This window comes from Lactuca virosa, chromosome 1, assembly GCF_052849685.1.
Source record: "Lactuca virosa cultivar CGN04683 chromosome 1, Lactuca_virosa_CGN04683_v6, whole genome shotgun sequence".
NCBI classification, from domain to species: domain Eukaryota; kingdom Viridiplantae; phylum Streptophyta; class Magnoliopsida; order Asterales; family Asteraceae; genus Lactuca; species Lactuca virosa.
The window spans coordinates 52,249,531-52,274,671 of NC_136426.1; the positions used below are offsets into that span (position 1 = coordinate 52,249,531).

The 25,141-nt window shown below is 38.0% G+C and overlaps 1 protein-coding gene across 1 annotated transcript; it reads right to left on the minus strand.

Moving 5' to 3' along the window:
* Window positions 1-2,012: 2,012 nt before the first annotated feature.
* CYP94B3 (cytochrome P450, family 94, subfamily B, polypeptide 3) lies at window positions 2,013-3,688 on the minus strand. The gene has a single exon (XM_079064285.1). It carries the CDS (start codon window positions 3,651-3,653, stop codon window positions 2,121-2,123), a length of 1,533 nt encoding a protein of 510 aa, XP_078920411.1. The 5' UTR covers window positions 3,654-3,688; the 3' UTR covers window positions 2,013-2,120.
* Window positions 3,689-25,141: the final 21,453 nt, after the last annotated feature.

The window sequence follows — 25,141 nt, forward strand, 5'->3', positions numbered from 1 at the left end:
CGGTGATTTCATAGGCCCATAAGCCCCAATCAAAAAGAAATTAGGTCAAACATTTATTATAAATAGTTTTTCAATGCAAAAGTGTGTATCATTGATTATCAATAAATATATTTTTGGAATTTTCATGTGGATATATGTTTATTACTATGATCAAGTGAACCACATTAAATCTTTATATCCTTATCGTTTCTTTAGCATCTTCATTGGCATGTTTGTGTTTATCTAAGTTCTTGATTCTAAGAGTCGGATGGGTTAGTAGGGTCAATATCCATAGTTAATGTGTCAACACCTTTTGATAATGTGTTTCTTTATAACTTATGTCAGATAGTTAATTTCATTTTTTTGAACAACCAAATATATAAATACACATGTCTAGTACAACGCTAGACTATATAAAAAAACTACAAGGGGTTTTTAACCAATCAATCCAACTAACACAACAATTAGACATTCTAAAACGACAACAACGAAAGGAAAAAAGAATAATATTATCTACAATCTCGTTCTTCCTCAAACTTCCCGTGTCAAAAAAGCACCGAATTCCTAAATCTCTATAACATCCAATACTTAACAATACCCATCACTTTCAATTTGGATTTCTTCCAATGGATAATTAATTTTATAAATACGATAACAAATTTTTTTCTATAAAAACAATAAAACGATTTGCAGAATTTGAAGCATTTGAATATGTACTTATTAAAATATTTTTGATCTTTGACATGTATACATTTTTGGTAGAGTTTGAAGGCATGGTAAGCGTGTTATTCGTGATATGCACATTTTTTCTACCATTTGCATGATTTCTAATTTTCCATGCCAATTAAAGAAAGGGATTATAATATCACAGCTGCAAAGATGCATACTAACAGCTGTCTTACAACTTTTTGTTTGTTTCTTTTATTCTTTTGATTAAGATTAGCCAAGTTGTAAACCAAACTAAGCTAAATATTTTGTTCGCATCCTACCATAATACTTTCATCGAAGTGAGTCTAGGTCCATAGATTTGAGTTATTGTTGGCTTATTTATGCTTGAATTCGATCAGAACTCAATAAACTTGAATTTTGTCGAATTTAAGCTCAAGCACATATATATGAATTAAAAACATATAATGAGTCAAATAATTTATAAGAACTTGATTAGAACTTTTATCAAGCTTCCCAAGCCACAGTTGGTGTTTACACTCATGTATTTAGGATTAGAACTTTTATCAAGCTTCCCAAGCCATAGTTGGTGCTTACATGTATGTATTTATGGTTAAGTTTTGATATATCGCTGTTGCCTACTTCCCTTGGATATGAAGAAAACAACTTTTTCTTTTGTAATTTAGTGACATGTGAAGATAAAGATATGCAACAAGAAGAAGACGAAAGAGTGGTCAAAATCAGTAGAAGATTGAAAAGTGAAGAAAGGAGTACCCGAGAGATGGATAAAAGTAACATTTTACCTTTTGACGAAATGTTCGAATACGAAAAGGCTTTTTTGGAGGAACGTGCTTTTTAGTCATTTTGTTGCAGTTTTAGCTCAAACACCAGAAGTCCTTGTATAGTTGTATTTTAAGATATATATATATATATATATATATATATATATATATATATATATATATATAACTCTTAAGTCTTTAAAAACTCATAAATAAAATACTATGTTAAACGTAGACGTCATTTTCCTTGTTCCTTAAAATATTGTGATTGATTACACATTACCTACCCCTGGTGGTAACGAATCTGGTTGGTGCATAGGGTCGTAGATGACATTTACTTTTTTACATGAATTGTATAATTCAAAGAGAAAAAAACAAATCATTTATATTATATATTTATATTTGCTTTAAATAACACATGCAACAACAAATTTGAAGTTGTGATGAAAAAGAAAACTTTAACTTAATTATATTGAATCACGGCTTACGTGTAAACAACAATTTTTTTTTTTAATATTTTATATGAAGGTATTGATACTTGATAGTACATATTTTATTTTATTTATATTTTTGAAGAAATGTATATAGTTTACAAATAATACCCAATTAATATTTATAAGGGTAAAAACTAGTTTACAATAACCGTTGATTGATCAAATTAAAAACCCATCCCACGGCAAAAACAAGCTATGTTCACAAAGGGTCAAAGTCACTCCTTCTGTGAACCCTAACTTTAAATCCGCCATCCATGTGAGCCGTCAACATTGGCAACAAAACCGGCTTCTCTAAACAAACCGGAATTAGTTCAAACCGTTTTAAAACAGAAGCCACTACATATTTCATCTGCATAAACGCCATCTCTTTTCCAAGACACACCCTTGGTCCCCCTTGAAAAACCGGAAATTTATAAGGGGTCTCCATTTTTAACACACCCGGTTCAGTAAACCACCGGTCCGGTTTAAACGCCAAACAGTCCTTTCCCCATAATGATTTCATTCTTCCCATACCATACGGGAAATACATCACTCTGTTGCCCTTGTGCACCGGCGTCCCGTCCGGTAACACGTCATCATCTCCGGCGTGCTTTGAGTCCCACAACACCGGCGGGTATAACCTCATTGATTCACATAAACATGCCTTCAAATAATCCATTTTCTTCAAATCTTCAAAGTTTAATGATTGTGACTTATTTGACTGGTCGTGATCGTTGACTATTGTAGCAACCTCGTCAAGAATATTTTTCTTCACGGTGGGGTGCCATGTCAGCAGCCAAAGGAGCCATGTCATCGCCGACGATGTAGTGTCTCTTCCAGCCATCATAAAGCTTATCACCATGTCCCTCACGAGCTCATCGCCGTGACCGGCGGATATAAACCTGGATAACAAATCTCTCCGGCTCTCACTTCCGGCCATCTGCTTTCGCCGCTCACGGATTATCTCAGTCACTGAAGAATGTACGACTCCGACAGCTTCTTTCAACCTCCGTTCACTTCCGAAGTTAAACAGCCTCTTCGCCTTCCACACCCAGTTCGCCGGCGCCGTGCCACGCATTGCGCTTGCCCCCGCCGCCACATCAAACGCCGTGGCAAGCGCGGGAACAGGGCGGGTGTAATCCAAGCAGCACGGGTCCCACCCAAGAGAGATCTTACATATGGTATCAAAAGCTAACCTTTTGAGAACGTCTTGCATGTCCAACACGCCGCCATTTTCAATCGAGCTTTCCAGCAATGGAATAAGCCTTGTGGTTATTTCTTCTTCAAGAACACTGATCATAAACTCACGCAACGATTTTGTGCTGAACTCATGGCTAGCTAACTTACGTTGGGTGCTCCATAGCTCGCCGTCGACGTTGAAAATTCCCATTCCGAGAAAGTCTCCGAGGATGTCGGTGAAAGGCTTCCCTTTCGGGTAGTTTTCGAAGTTACTTCGGAGAATGTACTCAACGTTAGCAGGGTTGGCAGTGATGATCATCTTGTTCTTCCATCCAAGTCGATTCAAGACGATGGTTTGCGATGGTGAGACAGAAAGGAGGTGGGTGAACCAGTGGATGAGGCGGTGGCTGTTCTGGTGGAAAGAAATAAGAGAGCCAATCAACGGATATGACTTATGTCCGTTACTTGAGCTGCTGCTGCTGGTGGCGGACGCTACCAGGATCCGAAGCAAAGAAAACAAGTACAGAAGTATGAATAGTAGAGTGAGAAACTGGAGGAGAGAGAGAGAAAACATGGCTGCAGAATGGTGGAGATGGTGAAGACTGGAGGATGGCTGTGTTTATATGGGGACCGGTGAAACGGAGTAGAAACCGTTGAAACACGTTGGGATACTAGTATTATATAACGCACGTTTTCAATGCAAGCCGCAGTCCTAGAGCTCATTTTTTATCACTAGAAACATGTGCGGAATATATTGGACATGGCTTATTATCTTATTTTTCGTTTTCCTTATTGACACGTCACATAAGAGTACTTACTCTACCATGTTCTTTAATTATTTATTGATTACACCGTCAAAATTTTGGTCGACTATAACTTATGTACGAGGTGCAGCGAGTTATTAGTTTTTTACCTTTTACTGTAAATTAATAGAATTATACAAAATGTTGGTTTGTAATAGGATTTACGTAATTTAGATATACACACAAAGTAATTAAAGAAAGAAGCGGAGAGATAATATATTTATTAAAAGAATAATAAATAATTATATAATAAAAACTTATATGAAAAAAAGACAAAAATTAAGGTAAAATTGTCATTTTACTGACATTTAATAGAAGATGCTTGACGGTAATAACTTTATGGAACAAACATGCAATTTTTGCCAACTACATTGAATCCACGTAAAAATCTTATAGTTTGGACCTAAAGTGCAGAATAGTGCACACCATTGGGAACAAAACTGTAGTTTAGTATTCTTATAAAAACTTTAAAATTTTGACATAAAATGTAGAACAACACAGACCATAAGGACCAAAACTGTAATTTTATCATTCTTTTCTAATATAGTTTTAGAATAAAAAATTATAGGGACCAATGGTTTGTGGCAAAGTTCTTTACTACAGCTTCTTTTAATTTAGGGTTCTTGATTTAAAAGAAAGGGAAGAGAGCTATATTAGTTTAGGAAGGGTGGAGGATTGGGGGCGCGAAGATGGGGGCGTAGAATGTTGTCGGCGATAGAAATATGAAAGATATGAGGCCTGGTGAGTTTCCGACGAGTATAAAGAAAGGAACGATATGGGAAAAGAGGAAATTGTCTCACTCTTTCATTGGTGCTTTGATATAATAAAGGTATAAAATATGGTTGTTGTAATATAGCTTTAAGGGGTTGTACATTTTATCTATTTTGATAAATAAATAATAAACAATAAATAAATAAATAAACAATAAATTAAATTAAATAAAGTATAAAAAGGACAATATAGTCTTTTTAGGTTTGATAATGACCAAACACATAACAAAAATACATTTTAGGGACATTTCAAGTTTAAAAATAGAGACCGAACGACAAACGCACAAATTATTCCAAACCACATGGACCATTCGTTTAATTTGGTCTCAACATAAAATAATGAAAAATCCAACACTTCCTCTAATTACCCTCTTCATCCTTGATTCTATAAGTCGACCTTCCAAGCTAGGCATTGACACATCTTAAGTGTAGGCATCATCAATCATGTTTGTGTATTCTTTATATCGGTTTTAAGCTTAACATGCTATGGATGATGAAAAAAAAACAAATAATTATTAGTTTTAAGTTATCACTTTCTCATCCAGTTTCTCTAAGGTAAAATTTTTAAAAATAATTCTTGAGTTTTGGTTGACCATGACGTGGTGAAGGCTCACCACGACGTGGCCATGCTAGAATGTTCGCGAGACTTTAATGAGCCCCCACGAAGTGACATTGTTGGCCACGACATGGCGAGCGGTTGGATCGTTAAACCCTAATTTTTTGGGTATTTAAAGGAAAGAGGGAGGCTATGGTTTCTCACCCTCAGCCTCCATCACTCTTAAACCTCTGAGTTCGTAACCTAATCTCCTTTGAAGCTTTTGAGCTCATTTGGGCCTTTGTGGGTGGTTTTTAGCTCTTTCTTGAAGAAGACTCCATTGGTGTATTGTTTCGAGCAAGCAAGATTCTTTCCATCATCTTGTGTTGTTGTTGGACCTTTGTAAGTTGTCAAGCTTCTACCTTTCTCTTTCAAGCATGCTAGATCTAGGTTTTTGTTCTTATTTTTTTCATGTTGGGGTGAGTGGAATGCATGGAGTCCATAAAGTTGGCAACTTTATGGATTATTAAGGTCCCCTTGCTATCATAAGTTTCAGATATGGATTTTAATGCTATTTTGAGTTCTATGCATGAGATTCTTAGTGATATTGCTTCATTTTGACGTAAGTTGGAATCTAGACTTGTTTTGGGCATGTATGTTTGAAAAAGCAATGATCTTTGGAATATTTTAGACCTTAGTAAGGATTCTGGAAGGTTGGAAGGAAAGGGCTTAACGGACTAAGGACTAGACCTATTAAGCTGCTGGAACCCAGTTCCCACGACATGACGTTTGGATGCCACGACGTGGCGACCGGGGAAAACCGACTATTTTGTCGAGAAGCACTCACGACATGGCAATGTGAGGGCACGACGTGGTGACCTGTCCAACTGACATGGACCGTTGACTTTGACCATGATTTTGACCAAGTGTGACCTAGGGGTATTTAGGTATTTTGAGCTATAGTTTGAGACTAGGTCATTGGTTGATGTATAGGTGACTTGTAGAGTCAGCAGTTGGAGTTGTGATCAGTTCAAATATCTTTTCAGCGGATTGAGGTGAATCTCTTCACAGTACTTGCGGATCGAAGGCACCAATATCGGCCCATTAGATTATGTTATAGTATTCTAGTTGTCTTTGTAACTTTTGCATGTGTTGTCTATGTATGTATGTATACCAGGCGAGGCCTGATGAATGTACCGGGTAGGGTCCGATGACGGGCAGGGCCCAATATATGTATGTATGCATGATATGTATAGTATGAGGTATTTTGGGGAACTCATTAAGCTTTGTGCTTACGGTTTATGTTTAGCATGTTTCGGGTACTTCCGGTTCCAAAGGGAAGAGCTCGGGTTGATCGCATCGCACGCACCCATGATTTTCACATGTTGACTCTGATGTATTTCTGGATGATTGTCGTTATACTTTGATTTTCACATTATGGGTTTCTGTAAACAATGAATGGTTGGTGGTTTTATCGAATCTAAAAATGAATTTTTTTAGTTATGAATTTTGGGGACGTTACAATTATATCATATGTAACCGATCATATATCCGAAGCATATGAGACTCGACTCATTATATCTTATATACGAATTTGATATTTGTTCAATCTCTTGCTATAATATTTCCATATAAAATCTTCTATGTTGAAACATTTCAAAACACTATTCATATATGATTTTGACTAAGTTCTATTAAACAATACGATCTAAACCTTCAGATTTGTAACGAAGTATGAGTGCCTCCCCCTTAAGTCCACTACAACGAAACAGTTCCCAAGTTTTGCAACTTGCAAACTAGAGCCATTGTTCCTTATGAAGAGTATTGTCAACATGCAATACCAGCATAACAATTAAGCTCCCCTGGCTTTGACATGTAGTCAGAAATCAATTGAACTTCTAGAAATCAATACCCATTGACTTTCTCATGGAAGTGCAGATTCCTATTTCCCAAAGCTTCGTGAAGCCTCTAATTAGGTTTCTTAAGTTTATGCACTTTATCGGGATAATGTATATGTTCAAACCCTTTCAAGACGTGATAAACATATCTCCTGAAAGTTTAAACAATTCCTTGCCATTCCTCACAATTCGAAATATATAGAGGGATGTCATAATAATATTGTGAATTTAAGAATGTAACTAATAAATCTAATATCCGTATTGATTTTTATAAGATCCTTAAAATCTACTTGTGAAAGTGTTTCCTCATAACCATTTCCATGAATTAGAGCAAAATCCTTTACCACCTAGATTTGAAGGTGCATACATTCTCATCCATGTATAACTTTCATTTTCAAACTATAGTCATAAGACGAGGTTTAGGACAAACCAAAATCACATTTAGGTCTCCTTCATGGACTGAACTTCGCTATTCTTCATTTCTTGCTTTATGGTAGCTCAAATCCCACTAGTTCTTCCGTTCCTGTTACCAACTCACCCGTATTGATCAATATACCTTCACTGACCAACGCGTTTTACTTTTGCAGTTAAATGAAAAACATATAACTCATAAGCATTGCCGACTTAAGTGGAAGTTCACAGATGTAACATCCCAATTTCACAAAAAAATCATTTTTAATTCAAGTAAAACTTTTCATACAAGTTAAGAAAACCATTTGCTCCAAGGTACATTTGCTTTAAAAATTCAAAGTAATAAAATGAACACGAAATCTCCATTGTTGTTGATGAATGTGTACAGTCATGTCTTCGCCTTCCCACGATCATCACTAGTACCTGAAAAACATTAAATCCACAATTTTAAGCCAAAGCTTAGTGAGTTCCCCCAAAATACCACATACCACAAATATAACAACACATATCTATAAAGGGTCTATAACAACCCCAGATCCGTATCAACCCTAAGTCCGTATTGACTCCGAGTCCATATTGACTTCGAGCCTAGATCGGCTCCATCGGGTCTATATCAACCGCGAGTCCATATTGACTCCGAGCCCAAATCGGCTTCATGCATACAACATATAAGCACATCATAAAGAGTCAGAAATACATCATGCACAATCGACACCTAGTGTCCTACATTATAGTGAGAAGACTCACTACTGCATATTAGGCCTCTCCCAACACACTATGCCACTACCAACAAATCTTCAAAAAATGCATAGACATATGTAATCAGGGGTGAGATGGACACCCGAACAAATGATCCTACACTAGAGCCAAAACCAAACAAGGAACAAGAAAGAAAGCCTAGATCAAGAGTTCTCATGATATCCTACATGGCTACATACATACTGATATCCCCTAAGGGCACTCCACTAGACGATAACCAGCCTAATGGTACTTAAACAGCATACCACTACTCCTATATCCTATCATACAAGGATATATATATATATATATATATATATATATATATATATATATATATATATATATATATATATATATCCAACAGATCACTACCGCACAACAACATTCTATATACAAGGATACATGAAAAATCTAGTGGGTCAACATTGGTGCCTTCGACCCACGGGTATAGTGAGGAAACTCACCTGAATCGGAAACCCAAGAACTGTAACACCTTAATTTTTAAACCAAATTTTTCATTTTAAATTTACCAAAATAAAGTTTCACAAACCAAGTCATCCAAAAACATAAGTGTCTAAAACAAACATCATCACAAACTATTAGAGTATCTCAAACTGTCCTAGTATCACATCTCCCAATGAGTGTGTACAATCAGACCTTCGCCTTCTCGCGGTCCTCAGAAGTACCTGAAACACATAAATCAACAACTGTAAGCATGAATTAGTGAGTTCCCCAAAATACCACATACAACACAACATAAATAGACAACTATGGGTTATCAACAACCCTGGGGACTATCAGCAGTCCCGGTGGGCAACAGCACGCCCTATGGGTTATCAGCAACCCCTGAGACTATCCGCAGTCTCAATCACACATAAAAAGCATAATACCAAAATAACAGTAGACCCCGCTGGTAATTACAAATACGACTATTCTACCACACATGTAAGAATAAGTGAGGAGACTCACCTGATAATGATGTCAAGTAAATCTCACACCCGAACTGCAGGAATTAGACTCCGCCTAATCAACAAAATAATTAACCCTAATTAATAATTAAGGTCCATAACTCAACTCGCGAGTCCAAATCCCACAACTAAGTCCCTTTAGGGAAAAAAAAGTCAATTTTGCCCTTCCCATGGTCCAAAACCCTAAATCTTGACCAAAAGTCAAAAGTCAATGAGAGTCAACTACCCAGTGCGTACACTGGGAATACTCTCTCTTACGCGGGGCGTACTACTCGATCATCGACCAATCGGGGACGAGACTGGCTACACGGGGCGTATCCAGGAGTATGCCCGGCGTACCCCACCTGATCCAACTTCACTAAATTTTATGCCTTAATCCGTTAAGACACCTATCCCAACTTCAGATCTGACCATCCTAGGGTGTCTTAACCCATAAAGTTATCGACTTTAAGCCTTTGCATAGCTAGAAAAGACCCAATGCAACAAACTTTAACTTCCATCACATTCTAAGTCATTCTACTCATGTATGGGCTATAGGAAATGATCAAGCAACCATTTTTATGAATCTACAACTCGTAAAATGCATGAAAGGAAAGCTAATATTCTCTGGAGTGCTCCAAACTCATAAAGGTCCAAAAATTGGGACAAAAAGCTCATAAAACTCATCCACGGAGATAAAAAAGGAAACTCATCAAGGTATAAACTTTATACCTGAAAAAGATGCACAATGAGGAGTAGTTTCTGGATCCAAGAGCATGCAAGAAACACCACCTTCTTCACTAGTCTTATTCTTCAACAAAAAGACAACAAAATCACCACCAAGCTTCAAGATCTTCACTCACAAGGAAAACACTCGAGATTAGGGTTTGGAAGGAGTGGAGGCTGACTATGGGAGGTCCAAGGGTGAGTTAATGTCTTTAAATAGGGGTGAAACACTAAAATTTAGGGTTTTAGAGACTGGGCTAGTATGTTCGGTGTACCACACGTACGCCCAGCGTACTAGCATGGACTCCCCGATCCGAACTTCTTACGAGTACGCTGCGCGTACCCCCTTCGTCGCCCAACTTAAGGCTGAATTGTGAAAGTTTAAACAAGGGACCAAGTAAGCAAACATCAATTAGGTTAAGGACTAAGATAGAAATATGTGATAATCGGATGTTACAAGAACACCGCGATATGCTCACTTTCTGCCCTGATTGCTCCCGCGAACCTACTAGCACCAAAAACCAGGTAGAGCCTTAATCAGCAACCCAAATCCTTCAGGTTTGACCTTAACTCAAACTAGTCAAAAATCCAACGATCAACTTGGTCAAAGTCAACGTCATGTCGTAGGAACGCAAGGTCAAACAGTGAACATGCAGGACATTGCCACGTTGTAGGTCCTCATTGGCCATATCTTGGCAATGCCAGAATAAAACAATCACAATTCTAAACTTCGCCATATCGTGGCTACTGCCAGAATGCCATTTCTCTCATTAACAACTAAATCCTTACAGATCAAAGCTCTTACTTCCAGATCTAATCTTCCACACTGACTTAATGGATAAATTTTCCAAATTTATCCATTAGGACTCCATTCCAAGGCTATATCTAGCATTCTAATTCCATTAAGTCCTTAATGAGGCTATAACTTGAACATGAACCCAAAATATTGTTGGATTAAGGTGTCTAAGTCAGTAACTAAGTTGGTATATTATTGTAATTACAAACAAAGTCCTTTTGGGTTGCCCTCATTACTAGAATATGGTTAAAATGACATTTGTAGAGAGAGGATAATTTATTAGATTATTATATGATTGATAAACTAATCGGAAATTATGAGAAAATAATTTGTTAATATATTATGTGATTAATATATTAATTGGAAATAGAAAATTGATTTGTTAATTTATTATGATTAATAAATTAATATGAAATCAATTAGAATTAATTTATTATTAATCAGAATTAATCTGAAATTAATTCTGGATTAATTGGAATTAATTAAAGGTACAAGGGTTGAATTATAATTGTTCATAGTTGAGCAAAGAAAGAAAACTATAGAACCCATATAAGCGGAGAATGAAATTAGGAGGGATTCTAGGATTTCGAGAAGCCTCCTGGTAGTAAATAAGGAAATGATTTAAACTGAGATTTTTGTTACATGAAAGTTGCCTCGACATCTATAAAGAATAAATGGAAGTGAAGGCTTGTCTTAAAGTTGGGAAGAGTACAAAGAGAGACGTGTTTGCAAAGATTTGAGTTTCTAAGGACCTAATTGAAGAGTTGGATACTAGATATGGAAGATGCGAAGAGTTTAAATTTATTTGTCTTTTGTATACCGCAATGTCAGTAAAGTAATGATCACCTTTATGACATTATGTGCTGAGTTGGTATTGCCAGTCCAAACATAGGAAGCATGGACGTCTTAGTCCGGATTGCTTTTGAGATATTATATTTAGAGACTTGTACAATTTCCTTCTGTAAATAGACATTCTTGTAATCGTTGTAAATGTGTGTATGATTTCCTTCTTCCTTGTAATTGTTCTAAGTGAAATACAAATCTCCTTATCACTTTATATCTTTTGTTCATACTTTGTTGTTAATCACTTAATGAATTTTGTTTGATTGCAAACCTTGTTATGTTTCAACAAGTATCTGTTTAACTTGTTCATATTTAATGATGTATTTCGTTGTTATTATTCCTACTTAAATTTTGCGATATATTATTGTTGAGCTTTATAAAGATCCACGAGTTTAACTAATAATTCCACACCATAATCTCGTTATTGCTAAGTTCTTCTTTCAACAATTGGTATCAGAACCATAGCGGTTGTTTTTTAATTTTCTTTAAAACTCGATAATCTTATATAAAGAAAAGCTTTGATACCAACTGTAGGATCCTATTTTGACGATCGGCTTGTGCGGTATAATAAGATTTTGATGATTTAACGAAAAAAATATGAAAAACACAAAGATTAGTAATCCGATGATTCACTAGAAAGAAAGAGTTACAATATGAAAATTAAGAACACTTGGTGGGAGAGATCCCACCACACTCTCTCTAACTAGAGGACTACATGTTTTGGTGCACACTAAAAAAATGACCATTCCCTCTCTATTTATAGAGAGAGATACCTTACAAACAATAAAAGGGGAATATAATAACCTAACTATCACTCATAACTTGTAGAGCATTTCCATGCTCCAACAGGTTATCGATATGTATCTTTACCATATTTTTACTACTTTCCTTATTTATGCTTATGTCTTATTGATTTTGTATAGGGACTTTCTTAGTCAATGGTATGACGGCTCATGTTCTGTTTGATTCGGGTGTTGTTCGTTCTTTTGTATCTCTTGCGCTTAGAAAGAGGTTTAACAATGCTCCCAAGATTTTGGATTATCCTTTGGAAGTAGAGATTGCTGACAATCGTTGAGTGAGTGCTTCGAGGGTTCATCGAGGATGTGTTCTGCACATGTTCATCGAGAGATATTCTATTAATTTGGTTCCGATTACCCTGCGAGGGTTGAAGGTTATCATGGGGACAGCTTGGTTGGGCCCCAATGGGGCTATGATTGATTGTGAGAACCAGTTAGTGAGATTCGAACCCCAAATGGGGGAGAATTGGTTATCCATGGCAAGGGTACTCAGTGTGGACTCGACTCTCCGTTCAACTGCGAGATCTAGGAGATATATTCACCAGGGGTGTTTTGGGTTTCTGGCTTATGCTTTGGACACTCGAGTTAAGGGGTGACGACCGTGGGCGATGTGCCCATTATTTGGGATTTCCTGGATGTTTTACCTGAGGATTTACTAGGAGTGCCTCCCGAGACGTAGGTTGAGTTACAGATTCATTTGGTTCCTGTTGTGGCTCCGCTAGCCAAGGCACCTTATCGTTTAGCACCCCCAAAGATGCAAGAATTGTTTATGCAGCTGCAAGAGCTGCTAGACAAGGGGTTTATCAGGTCGAGTAGTTCGCCATGGGGATGATGGTTCACACTGGATGTGTATTGATTACCGACAGTTGAACAAGTTGATGGTGAAGAATTGTTATCCGCTCCCTAGGATCGACGATTATTTGACCAACTTCAGGGTGCATCTTGGTTCTCCAAGATTGATTTGCGGTCAGGTTACCACCAGATGAGGGTTAGAGATGAGGACGTACAGAATACAACCTTCAAGACTCGTTATCGACATTATGAGTTTATGGTGAGGCCATTCAGAAGCACCAATGCACCAACACGTTCATGGATCTTATGAATCGGGTATGTAGACCGATGCTGGATCGGTCGGTGATTGTGTTTATTGATGATATATTGGTCTACTCCTAGACCAAGAAGCAGCATGAGGAGCAATTGCGGGAGATATTGGAGACCTTGAGGAGAGAGAAGCTTTACGCCAAGTTCTCTAAATGTGAGTTCTGGTTGCGCGAGGTGCAGTTTCTGGGCCACATCGTTAACCAAAAGGGTATATTGGTCGATCCGGCCAAGATTGAGGCGGTGATGCGGTGGGAGGTCTTGAAGAAACCATCTGAGATTTGGAGTTTTCTTGGTTTAGTGGGCTACTATCGGAGATTTATTCAGGACTTCTCCAAGATTGTTTTGCCATTGACCCGCTTGACAAAGAAGAATGTTACCTTTCGGTGGGGGCCTGCTCAGCAGGCAGCTTTCGAGGCTCTGAGGCAGAGACTATACGAGGCACCGATTCTCACTATTCCCAAGGGCATGGATGATTTTGTAGTTTATTTTGGCACATCAATTTCAGGATTGGGTGCAGTGCTCATTGAGAGGGGTCACATGATTGCTTACGCTTTGAGGCAGTTAAAGCCTCACAATATGAATTACCCGACACATGATTTGGAGCTGGGGGCTATAGTTTTTTCCCTCAATATTTGGAGGCATTATCTGTATGGGGTTAGATGTACTATTTATGCTGATCACAAGAGTCTAAGGTACCTGATGGATCTGTCGAATCAGAATATGAGGCAGCGGAAATGGTTGGATGTGGTGAAGGATTATGATTACGAGATCTTGTATCACCCTGGGAAGGCCAATGGTGTGGCCGACGCCTTGAGTCGCAAGGCTGCGAGTACACCCATCATAAATCTATGAGGATGGTCATCGTTTCTCCACTATTAGATATGATTAAGAAGGCTCAATTGGAAGAGTTGAAAAAGGAAAATTGGAAGGAAGAAAGAATCAGGGTCAGATTTCATTATTTATTAGGGATAGCCATGGGTTACTGACTCAGTGTGGTAGGGTTTGGGTCCCGGTTACTATTAGGGTTAGATAGACATTACTGGAGGAGGATCATAAATTGAAGTTTTCGATCCATCCGGGGGCCACGAAGATGTATATAGATATGAGGTTGAGTTATTGGTGGTCCTGAATGAAGAGGGAGATAACATGGTTTGTGGAGTGGTGCTTGACGTGTTGGAAAGTCAAGGCCAAGCATCAAAGACCCCACGACAAGATGCAGTCGTTACCCATTCCCATGTGGGAATAGGACGAGATCACCATGGATTTTATCACAAAATTTTCAATAACGGTACGTGGGGTGGATTCTGTTTGGGTCATCGTTGATAGATTGACCAAGAGTGTTCACTTTATACCTATTGTTGAGAGCATTTCCACCGAAAAATTGGCTAATATCTACATCAGAGGGGTGGTGGTTCGACACGAGGTGCCAGTATTCGTGGTTTCAGAACGAGATGATCGTTGTACCTCCCGGGTTTGGAGGAAATTTCATGAGGAGTTGGGTACTCACCTGTATTTCAGCACAACATACCACCCCAAATTGATGGACAGAGTGAGCAAACAATTCAGACACTTGAGGATATGCTCAGGGCATGTGTGTTGGATTTTGGTGGGAGTTGGGATACTTATCTAGATTTGGCCGAGTTCTCTTACAACAATAGCTATCATTCCAGTATTGATCGACTACCTTTCGATATGATGTACGCAAGGGAATGTCAGACCCCGGTTTGCTAGGGTGAGGTCGGACATCGGGTGATGTAGGGATGTCAACGGGACCAAACAGGAGCGGAAATAGCTGCCCCTGCCCCCGCCCTCGAAATCAGTTATTTCCCCAGCCCCCGAATCCCCGGTTTACATAGCCCCTAATCCTGCCCCCGAATACCTTCATCACCCCCGATCCCGCCCCCCTTCTCCCGTTTTATAAGCTTAAAATTGACTTTTTTTGCTATTTTTTTTTTATATTTTGGGCTAAAAAAACTATTTTTCATAACTTTAAAAGCCTAAAATCTAGTTTTTTAACAACTAAAAAATTAAAAATCCAACATTACAAAACGAAAAATCCAATAAACTTACAAATATAAAATATGACAAATCCAACATTACAAAAAAAAGTACGACATGTCCCAAAATGTATGACCAATTCACTATCATATCTCGTATGATGTGAAGTGGAAGAAAATCAAGAAACCCTAAAATTAGATAATGTATTGTTAGTGTCTATATATGTTTTTATATTAAATATATATTTTTTATATAAATATACAAACGGGGCCCCCGCGGGAGTACGAGACGGAAATACCCACTCCCACCCCCCGTCCCGAAAATAAAACAGGGTTTAATCCCACTCCCGCCCCTAAATTTTTAAAAAAATTAATCCCGTATGGAATCCTGTTCCCACGAAAGTTTTTGACATCCCTATGGTGATGGGGAGTACTGAGGTAGTAGTCATGACTACCGAATTGATATGACAGGTGCGAGATAGATTGCAGACCGCGTAGAGTCGCCAGAAGAGCTATGTTGACCGACGACGTTCAGACCTTGTGTTTCAGGTCGAGGATTTGGTACTACTGAAGGTGGCACCTTGGAAAGGTGTCATCCGATTCAGGAAATGGGGCAAGTTAGGCCCTAGGTATATCGGTCCCTTCACGATTCTTTCACGGGTAGGTAAGGTGGAATATCGATTGGATCTTCCCGATGAGCTTAACCAGATCCACAACACCTTTCATGTCTCTCAACTACGGAAATGTTTGGCAAATGAGTCCTCAGTGGTTCCTTTGGATGACATTCCGATTGATGAACGTCTGGATTATATAGAGTGACCCATCGAGATTCTTGACAGGAAGAAGAAGACCTTGCGCAACAAGGTGGTAAACCTAGTGAAGGTGAAAGGGGAGGATCAGAAGGGTTCCGAATGGACTTGGGAACCCGAATTCGAGATGAGGGAGCTTCACCCCGAATTGTTTGTGGCCGAGGACTTTGAGGACGAAGTCTGATTCAAGTGGGGGAGAGTTGTAACATTCGGATCTTCGAAGTACTAATTCCAAGTATTTTTTGCATTTTGGAAGTGGGTCATGACGTAAGGTATGCACCTTCACGCCGTGAGATGGTCTGGATTCGTGGATGCATAATTTTAAGTGTCACGACGTGAACATGTATTGGTCACAACATGAAAACCACCTGATGGCCAAAAACCCTAATTTTTTGGGTATTTAAAGGAATGAGGAGGCTAGGGTTGCTCATCATCATCCTCCCTCACACTCCAACCTCAAAAAACCCTAATCATAACCCACTTGTTGATTCTTAGCCATTTTCGGTGCATTTGCTAGCTTGAAGAAGAAGAGAAGAAGGAGAAGAAGGTGTTTCACTAGTGGAGCTTGTAAGGAAACATCATCATCATCATTTCATATTCTTTTTGGACCTTTGTAACTATCAAAGGCTCAAACTTTATTGCTCTATGATGCTAGATCTATGTTTTTGTCCCATTTTCTTCATGTTTAAGCAAGTTGGAATGAAAAGGATCCATAAATTTAGCAACTTTAGGGATTCTAAGGGTCCTTTGAGTATCGTAAGGTCCAGATCTAGAGGTTGGTGGAGTATTGGGGTCATTCATGAGAGTTTGGTGTTATCTTTCTACTTTTGACCTAGAATGGATTAAGGACATGGATGGGGCATGCATATCCATAAAGTAAACATGTTTATAGACCTTTGGAGTCCCCTTTGCTTTCTGAAAAAGTTAGGGGTGGGTACTTAATGGATTAAGGACTCAAATCTTTGATTTTTTTCTTTCGACTGTACCCACGACGTGACACTAAGGTTAGCCCCAAAGAATTGTTCGTGAGTGAGTTGGCTGAGTTAGAGCGAGTCGAGTTGGAATCAGGTTGGGTGTACTCTCACGACGTAACCAAGGGTTGGTCACGAGGTGAGGATCATTGGTTGAAATAATTGGTTGTTGACTTTGACTTTGACCGTTAACTTTTTGGTTGAGTTGACGTTTGGTCAAAGTCCTAGTTTTGGAAGGAGAGCTAAGGGTTTACCTTGTATGGCTGTATAGGTAGTCTATATCATCTGTATCTTCAGCAGTGAGAGTGGTAGCAGTTGATCATCGTCTATTTGGTGAGTCTTCTCACTCTTCTTGTGGGTCGAAGGAACTAATGTCGACCCATTAGATTGTGTAGGATGTTAGTTGTTTATGTTGGGTTGGGCCTATTTGTCTGTTGGGATAGGTCCATTATTATTTGTATGTTGGGTTGGGCCCATTATTATACATGTTGGGTTGAGGCCATTATCATGTATGTTGGGTTGGGCCCATTTAGTTATGTGTTAGCCTGGGCCCATGCATTGGTATGTAGTATTTTGGGGAACTCACTAAGCTTTGTGCTTACAGTTTTGTGGTTTGACATTTTTAGGTACTTCCAGTTTGAAAAGGAAGGGCCCGACATGATTGCATCACATCCACTAGAGATTTCACACTTATGATTTGATGATACTCTAATGTTCTTTTGGAAACACTGATTGACATTGATAATCCTTTATGATATATGTATTGAATGTTTTCCTAATTAAAAATGAAAAATTTTCTATGTGTTGGGTCAAAAATATGGTTTATACTTTGCTTTTCTTCAAGATTGTATTTTTATGTAATGTTTATGAGTTTACAGTCAGATCGTCTGTTTACGGCCGTAAACCCATTAGGCCCATATTCCCCTTGTATATATATATATATATATATATATATATATATATATTATATATATATATATATATATATATATATATATATATATATATATATATATATATAGGTGTTAGAGGTGAGGAGTAGGATTTGATGAACGTGAGAAGAGAGAAACTAGAGAGAAGAAGAGCGCATTTTGTGTGTGTGAATCTTGTGTAAGGAACTTAATTCATATCAACAATACATTCAAGATTCATATTCTTCTTCTTCTTCTTCTCTTCTATTTGATCTGACATCATCCGTTTGATTGGGATTCCGCACCATCAAACGGATCTGATTGATACACAAACATTTTGGGGACTTACAATTGGTATCAGAGCAAGGATTGTATCAGTCAATTTTGTTAGATCTGGAGCTTATTTTATCTTATTTTCGAAATATTTTTGCGTTTTTTGATAGATCTCTGAAAATTAAGGGGGGTTTCTTCTTTGCATTTTTCATAAAAACGAGTTTTTGAGCAAAAAAGGGTGAAAAACGTCGTTTTTTCGCGAATCTGTTGAAGGTTTACGGCCTTTGAAGGGATTACGGCCGAAGTTTACGGCCGGAAACAGTTTCGGTCGGCGGCGGCGGCGTTTACGGCTAGGGTTTCCGGAGTTTACGGCCCGAGGTTCATGGTCCGAGATTACGGCCCTCGGAGTTTACGGCTCGCACGTTTACGGCCTCGGTTTGCGGTCCTTAGTTTGCGGCTCGGTCTAGCTCGTTTCCGGTTCGCACCTCGCACGTTCAGCAGCCTCGTTCAGCAAGCCTCGCACCTCGTCCTCGCATCCTCACATATCAAAAATAGGAAACGAATTGGGGGTGCCGGGGTTCGAACTCGGGACCTCTGATTCACCAACCCAGCGCCTTAACCAACTCCTCTAACATCCTTGTTGTTCCATAACCCCCGCTTTTAATTCTTAAACACTCGCTTTCTCGGTTTCTTTTTCGCATTTTTTACACATTTAACCCAAAATTCAATTTCTTTTAATTTTTTTTAAATTCCTTTTCATCCAAAATAAAAAAATATATATATAAATAAAAAAATAATAATAATTATAATAAATAAAATTATTAATAAATAAAATTGTATTTTGATTTTTGACTTTTTTTTTTAACTTTTGATCTTAAATTTTGACTTTGACTTTAAACTTTAACTTTTTCGTTTAACTTTTAAAATTTCAAATTTAGCTTTTCGGTTTGACTTTTAAGTTTGACTTTTCAAGTTTGACTTTTGAGTTTGACTTTTGAGGTTGACTTTTGAGTTTTTAGTCAAAGGGCATATTTAAAAAAAAAAAACAATGAGTTCTTCAAACGTTCCAGTCAATAAAGTTTCATGTACTTCATCTTGTGAAACCACGATTAAGTTTCTTCGGGAACAAATTGATTTATTAAAAAGAGAAGTTGAGGACCTGAGATATGAAGGATATCAACTCAGGAAAGGACATAAACCTCTTAAAGCCCAGTTAGAAACTAAAATAAAAGATTTTAGAAGAATTCAAACAGAATACAGTGAAAAATGTGAGCTTTATGATTATGTTAAGAGAGAAAATGATGAGTTAATTGCTGAGCTTGATACATTAAAGAAAGAGTTTGATTCTGCAAACTTTGCTTTTCAAAAATTTGATGGATCAAGCGAGGTCGTTGCCACCATGATTGATCACTACATGCAATTTAAACGAAATCAGTCTAAGGGTTTAGGATATGATAGTGTACCTCCTCCTTCTAATCATACATATCAGTTTCAACCCCTATCCAAGGATGAGATTGCCAACGAACCATTTATGGTTTATGGCAAGCCATCTGGTTTCGTTTCAGGCGGATTTGTTAATGTTGAAAGTACTGACGTTTCTACTTCCCCTGCAGATCAATCCTTAGATCAGTCAAAGCACAAAGTTGAAGGATTTGTTTCTGATAACAAAACTGAGCCTGAACCTGATGTTTCTGTTTCCAATGAACAACCTTCTGTTTCTGATATTAAAGTTGATGATACATCTTATGATGCTTTTGATGCTTTTGCATCGGATCATGTTGAGTTAAATTTTTTTGACATATTTGATTATTTGTTTGAAAATACTGATGTTCCTGTTTCTAGCACATCTACTTCATGTGCAGGTAAAGTAGCAGAGGATGAGAACAAGGAGAACACCACTGAACAAACCAACATCTCCTTGAGCTCTGAATCTGTTGCTTCGAACTCAGCTGCTTCTGATCAACCTGTTGTTGAGAAATACAGGCCACCAATTCCAGTGAAACAGAGTGCCTGTTGTAATTGTGCTTGTAGGAACAATAAGAGACAAGGAAAGGATACGCCACCAGGGGCAGGAAGAAACAACTCCTGCGTGAAGAAGCAGACTTGCTTTCACTGTGGAACACCTGGACACATTGCCAGACATTGTCCAAATCGCGCATACGTTCCCTACTATGCACCAGGGTGGCATAACGCGCCAAGAGGGAGATACTCCAAAAGAAACCCCTCAAGGTCACGATCAGACATTGGCGACTGGAACGCGCAGAAGGCCAAGAATCAAACCCACAAGGCCAAGAATCCGAATCCCAAGGGCAAGAAGGGAATGTCGGCCAAGAAGCCAAATCCAAGAGATGCTCCCGTGAAGCCAAAATCAATGTCATCTCAACGGCCGACATCAAGTTCAAAATCAAGTGCTGAGCCACCCATCGGATCGAAAAAGAAATGGGTTAAACCCAACTACAAATGGGTACCGAAGGCTCACTCTCCCAAATCTTCTAACGATTCTAATATTTCTACATCTTCTGTTTGTGATAAGCAGGACATGTCATGGGAGAGAGTACCGTGCGTTAATGACAAAGGTCGACCCAGTTTCAAAATGGACTGGGTTCCAAAGACCAAGTAATCCCGCTCTGTGTCGGAGCAGCTATGGAGGCATATCTTCAGACTTTGGTTTGTTGGTAGTGGCTATTCCAGGCACATGACTATACAACACTCAGAACATTATTTGAGAGTATGTGTCCTTTGCGGGAAGGGAAGAAAGGAAGGGATCACAAATGGGGTTAATGCTTAACGATGTGAAGAATTTTTGGATCTGTTCTGAGATTACGCGTGCTGTTCTCAGGCCTTCTGGATGCAAATTCAATCGGTGAATTACGGTTTGCGTTTTCTTCTCTATACTCCTGAGTTTTTCTTAAGTTGATTCGCTTTAAAGACTAATTTTTGTTTTAGGATAGTTTAAATTTGTGCATTTACTTTCGTTTCTCTCCTATGCACAAATTTAGGGGAAGAAATAAAAACAATACAAAAATTAGAAAATTTAAGAAAACCCAAAAACATTAGAAAATCAGAAAATCAAAAATATGGTGTTAATGAAATGTGCTTGCATGAGATGTTTTGGGAAGTGATATAATCATGTGATAACAGGCAATCTGAATCTGTGTAAGGGACTGAATCTGAATTGTCTAGGCTCTGTGTTCGATGCGCTGGTAGGCACGAGAGATTAAAATGGACTTGACTAGGCATTAATGAACTTAAGGAATCTAGAGACTTGAAAAATCTTGACCTAGATAGATCCATTTAGCCTGACAATATGACGCTCGGATAGGTTGAGCAGGGAGATATACATGATAATCCACCGGTCACATTAAAGTAATCCGTATCTAGAACTATGGTTTAACTCTTCCTCGATGTACGTACTTTGTCCTTAATTCCTGTATTGATGGGGCGACTGGGGAATTCCGATAAAGTTGGTCTGTAGGAAATTATTTTCTTGCTTTCTTTCTGTTAGTCATATGTTGCCTCCTCTGCGTGATTGAAATACATCCGACCTGGACTGTAACATATGCAACTCTATCTCTATGCATCTTCTATCTATGCGATTCTTTCTACCTGTTAGCCATATGCTGTCTCCTTTGCGTGATTAACCATCCGACCTGGTACACAGCATATACACCATTCTACTTCTCAATCCCTCTAAATCTGGTTAGTCATATGTTTCACCCTCTGCGAGATTGGAAGAGATCCGACCTGGGTGTATGGCATATACATTCTAAATCTGACTTCTCTCATAATAATTGTCTGCTCACCTAAAGTAAGGAGTACTTTGGAAGTTCCTGATTATTGGGGTATATCAGGAAGCGGGAAACACGTTCTAGTACATTTAAAATTGAACAATCACTAGGTTGTCTGTAGATCTCGCTGCTCAATTTAGGTGGACAACAATATCTTTGGTCGTCGTCAGCTGAATGGTCCTTAAGGAATATTATCTAGGAACTTAGGATCACATTGTCTTGTCACTTATAGTATGTCCTAATTTTGTCACAATCTCTCGTGTTTAAGTGGACCACAATACCCGCGATTGACCAGATCTATTCATGAAGGGAGAGGTACTGATAAACGGATAAAGGCTGTCTTAAAACTTTGATCCCAAATCATTCTTAAAGTTAGATATCATTTTATTTTTGTTAAATTTGTTCATAGTTTTCTTCTAATTTAAATATTAGGGGAGAATTAAAAAATAAATAAATAAATAAAAATTAAAAAAAAAAATTTAAAATCCAAAAATAGTGTTATTTCTGTTTTATTTCTTTTTCAGAAAATATGAAAAATCAAAAAAAAAATAATAATAAAAAAAAATATATTGTGTGCTAAGTTTTCTTTTAGTTTTGTTTTGTCTTGAAAAGTGAATTCAGGTGAAGATGAAACTCATGGAAGTTTGTGTCGAAGATTTCTGAGCCAAGGCTTCATCCGTGATCATCGAAGAATTCTCATTCGAAGGAGCAAGAAATGAAGATTATTCTTTCGACATTCAATCTTTCAACCCAGAAGCAAGGTGAAGCTGCACTTGAAGATTAGGTGACGAATTGCATTGAAGCCTCCTCAATCAGTCTGCTGCTATCTTGAACCTGCTGAAGTGATCCAGAAGATTTGTTCTCTCTGATGTTCTCTCTGAAGATTCTTAAACTGAAAGCATTATCTTTCAAGAATCAGTACAAAAAGCCTCCTCACCCAATGTGCGTTCAATGTCAAATTCTGAAGAAAAGCCCAACTGCTCAAGATGAAGTCATTCATTGAAGATTCATCAAGTTCATCTTGAAGTTGTGAAGAATTTGAAGATTAAAGTTGAAGCCAAAGCTCCCAATGAAGATTAACAAGAAAAGCCAGCTACTTTTTAGGGGGAGCTTGTTGGGTCAATTAAGAAAAGAAAGTTATAAACCAAGGGGGAGATTGTTGGGTCAAAAATATGGTTTATACTTTGCTTTTCTTCAAGATTGTATTTTTATGTAATGTTTATGAGTTTACGGTCAGATGGTCTGTTTACGGCCATAAATAGGTTTACGGCCGTAAACCCATTTACGACCGTAAACCCATTAGGCCCATATTCCCCTTGTATATATATATATATATATATATATATATATATATATATATATATATATATATATATAGGTGTTAGAGGTGAGGAGTAGGATTTGATGAACGTGAGAAGAGAGAAACTAGAGAGAAGAAGAGAGCATTTTGTGTGTGTGAATCTTGTGTAAGGAACTTAATTCATATCAACAATACATTCAAGATTCATATTCTTCTTCTTCTTCTTTTCTTCTATTTGATCTGACATCATCCGTTTGATTGGGATTCCGCACCATCAAACGGATCTGATTGATACACAAGCATTTTGGGGACTTACACTATGAGTTTTGGGACGTTACATTTTGTTTCTCGACTGCCGAAAAACATCATAACTCCAATTCTTAATGTGCTTGAACGAGAAAACATACTTACTCCACATATTATAAGTCATTATCAACCTTCTTAGTTTGAAATGAATTTGAAGATATGATTTAGAGATATTGGATGAAGGTTTGTATCGAGCGGATACACTCAAGTATAAATAATAAAGAACAAAGAAAAAGATGATCACAAAGATACTTTCACTAAGAAAGAGGGTTCTCACAAAGAGAACATGTCACAAAGACGACACCAAGGTAGGGTTTTACCCTAATAGTACATTATATACGATTACAATAACAAAGATCTCACTATTTAGGGGATGTATACTAATCTAAGTAAAGGTCTGATCCTAATCACTAAGATTATGGATCATACATCTATTCTATATATACAACGTATAAATTCCTAATATACAAATAATCACCAATATCATTAAGTTCACACTAACGTTGGTCATACTGAAGCTGGCGATGGCGCTGGTGGTCAGTCTGTAGTGTTTAACTCATCAGATCATCAGGTGTGACCTTACAATCTCCCCCTATTTGATGATGTCAAAACTAATCCTTAACAAATTCTTCAACTTTCACTCCTCCTGATAGTAAGATTGAAAGTTTAAGCTTTTCATTATTTTGCTCCCCCTGAGAGTAAGAATTTTCTTGCGCTTTGAAACTATCTCCATCTCAAAGAAACAACAACTGAGTTTTGCTCCCCCTTATATGTATATGAAACATCCCAAAAACATAGTCCAAAATTTTCATTTTAATTCAATAGTAAAAACCATAAATATCATCCATCGCATAAAAGTCATAACCATGTATCTCAAAAATCATAATATATGTCAATGTATCAAAATTATATGTCAAAAATCAGAGTAAATCCTCCGAGGCTAAAACTGTGGTGTGTGCCATGCAGTCATCCCGAGCTCTTCCCCTTACTAGCGGAAGTACCTGAAACCAAAACTGAAAACTGTAAGCACGAAGCTCAGTTAGTCTCCCCAACTACCACATACCATACACATATCACATAAGCATATATTGGGCCCCGCCCATGCTACATCGAGTCAAGCTCAACATCGGCTTTCCCGGCATCGGGCCCCGCCCGACATCGAACCCTATTCGGCATCGGGCCCCGCCCGACATCGAGCCTCGCCCGGCATCGAGCACATCTCGGAAAACGTGTGAACATAATCAAATAATACACATAAACCTAAGCATATATCATTAACATTTAAACATACCTCGGGCCCCGCCCGACATCAGACCGTAATCCGGAAACATACTAACAT

Excerpts from the sequence above, each read along its gene's own strand:
- CYP94B3 (XM_079064285.1), bottom strand. The coding sequence starts at position 3,653 with ATGTTTTCTCTCTCTCTCCTCCAGTTTCTCACTCTACTATTCATACTT.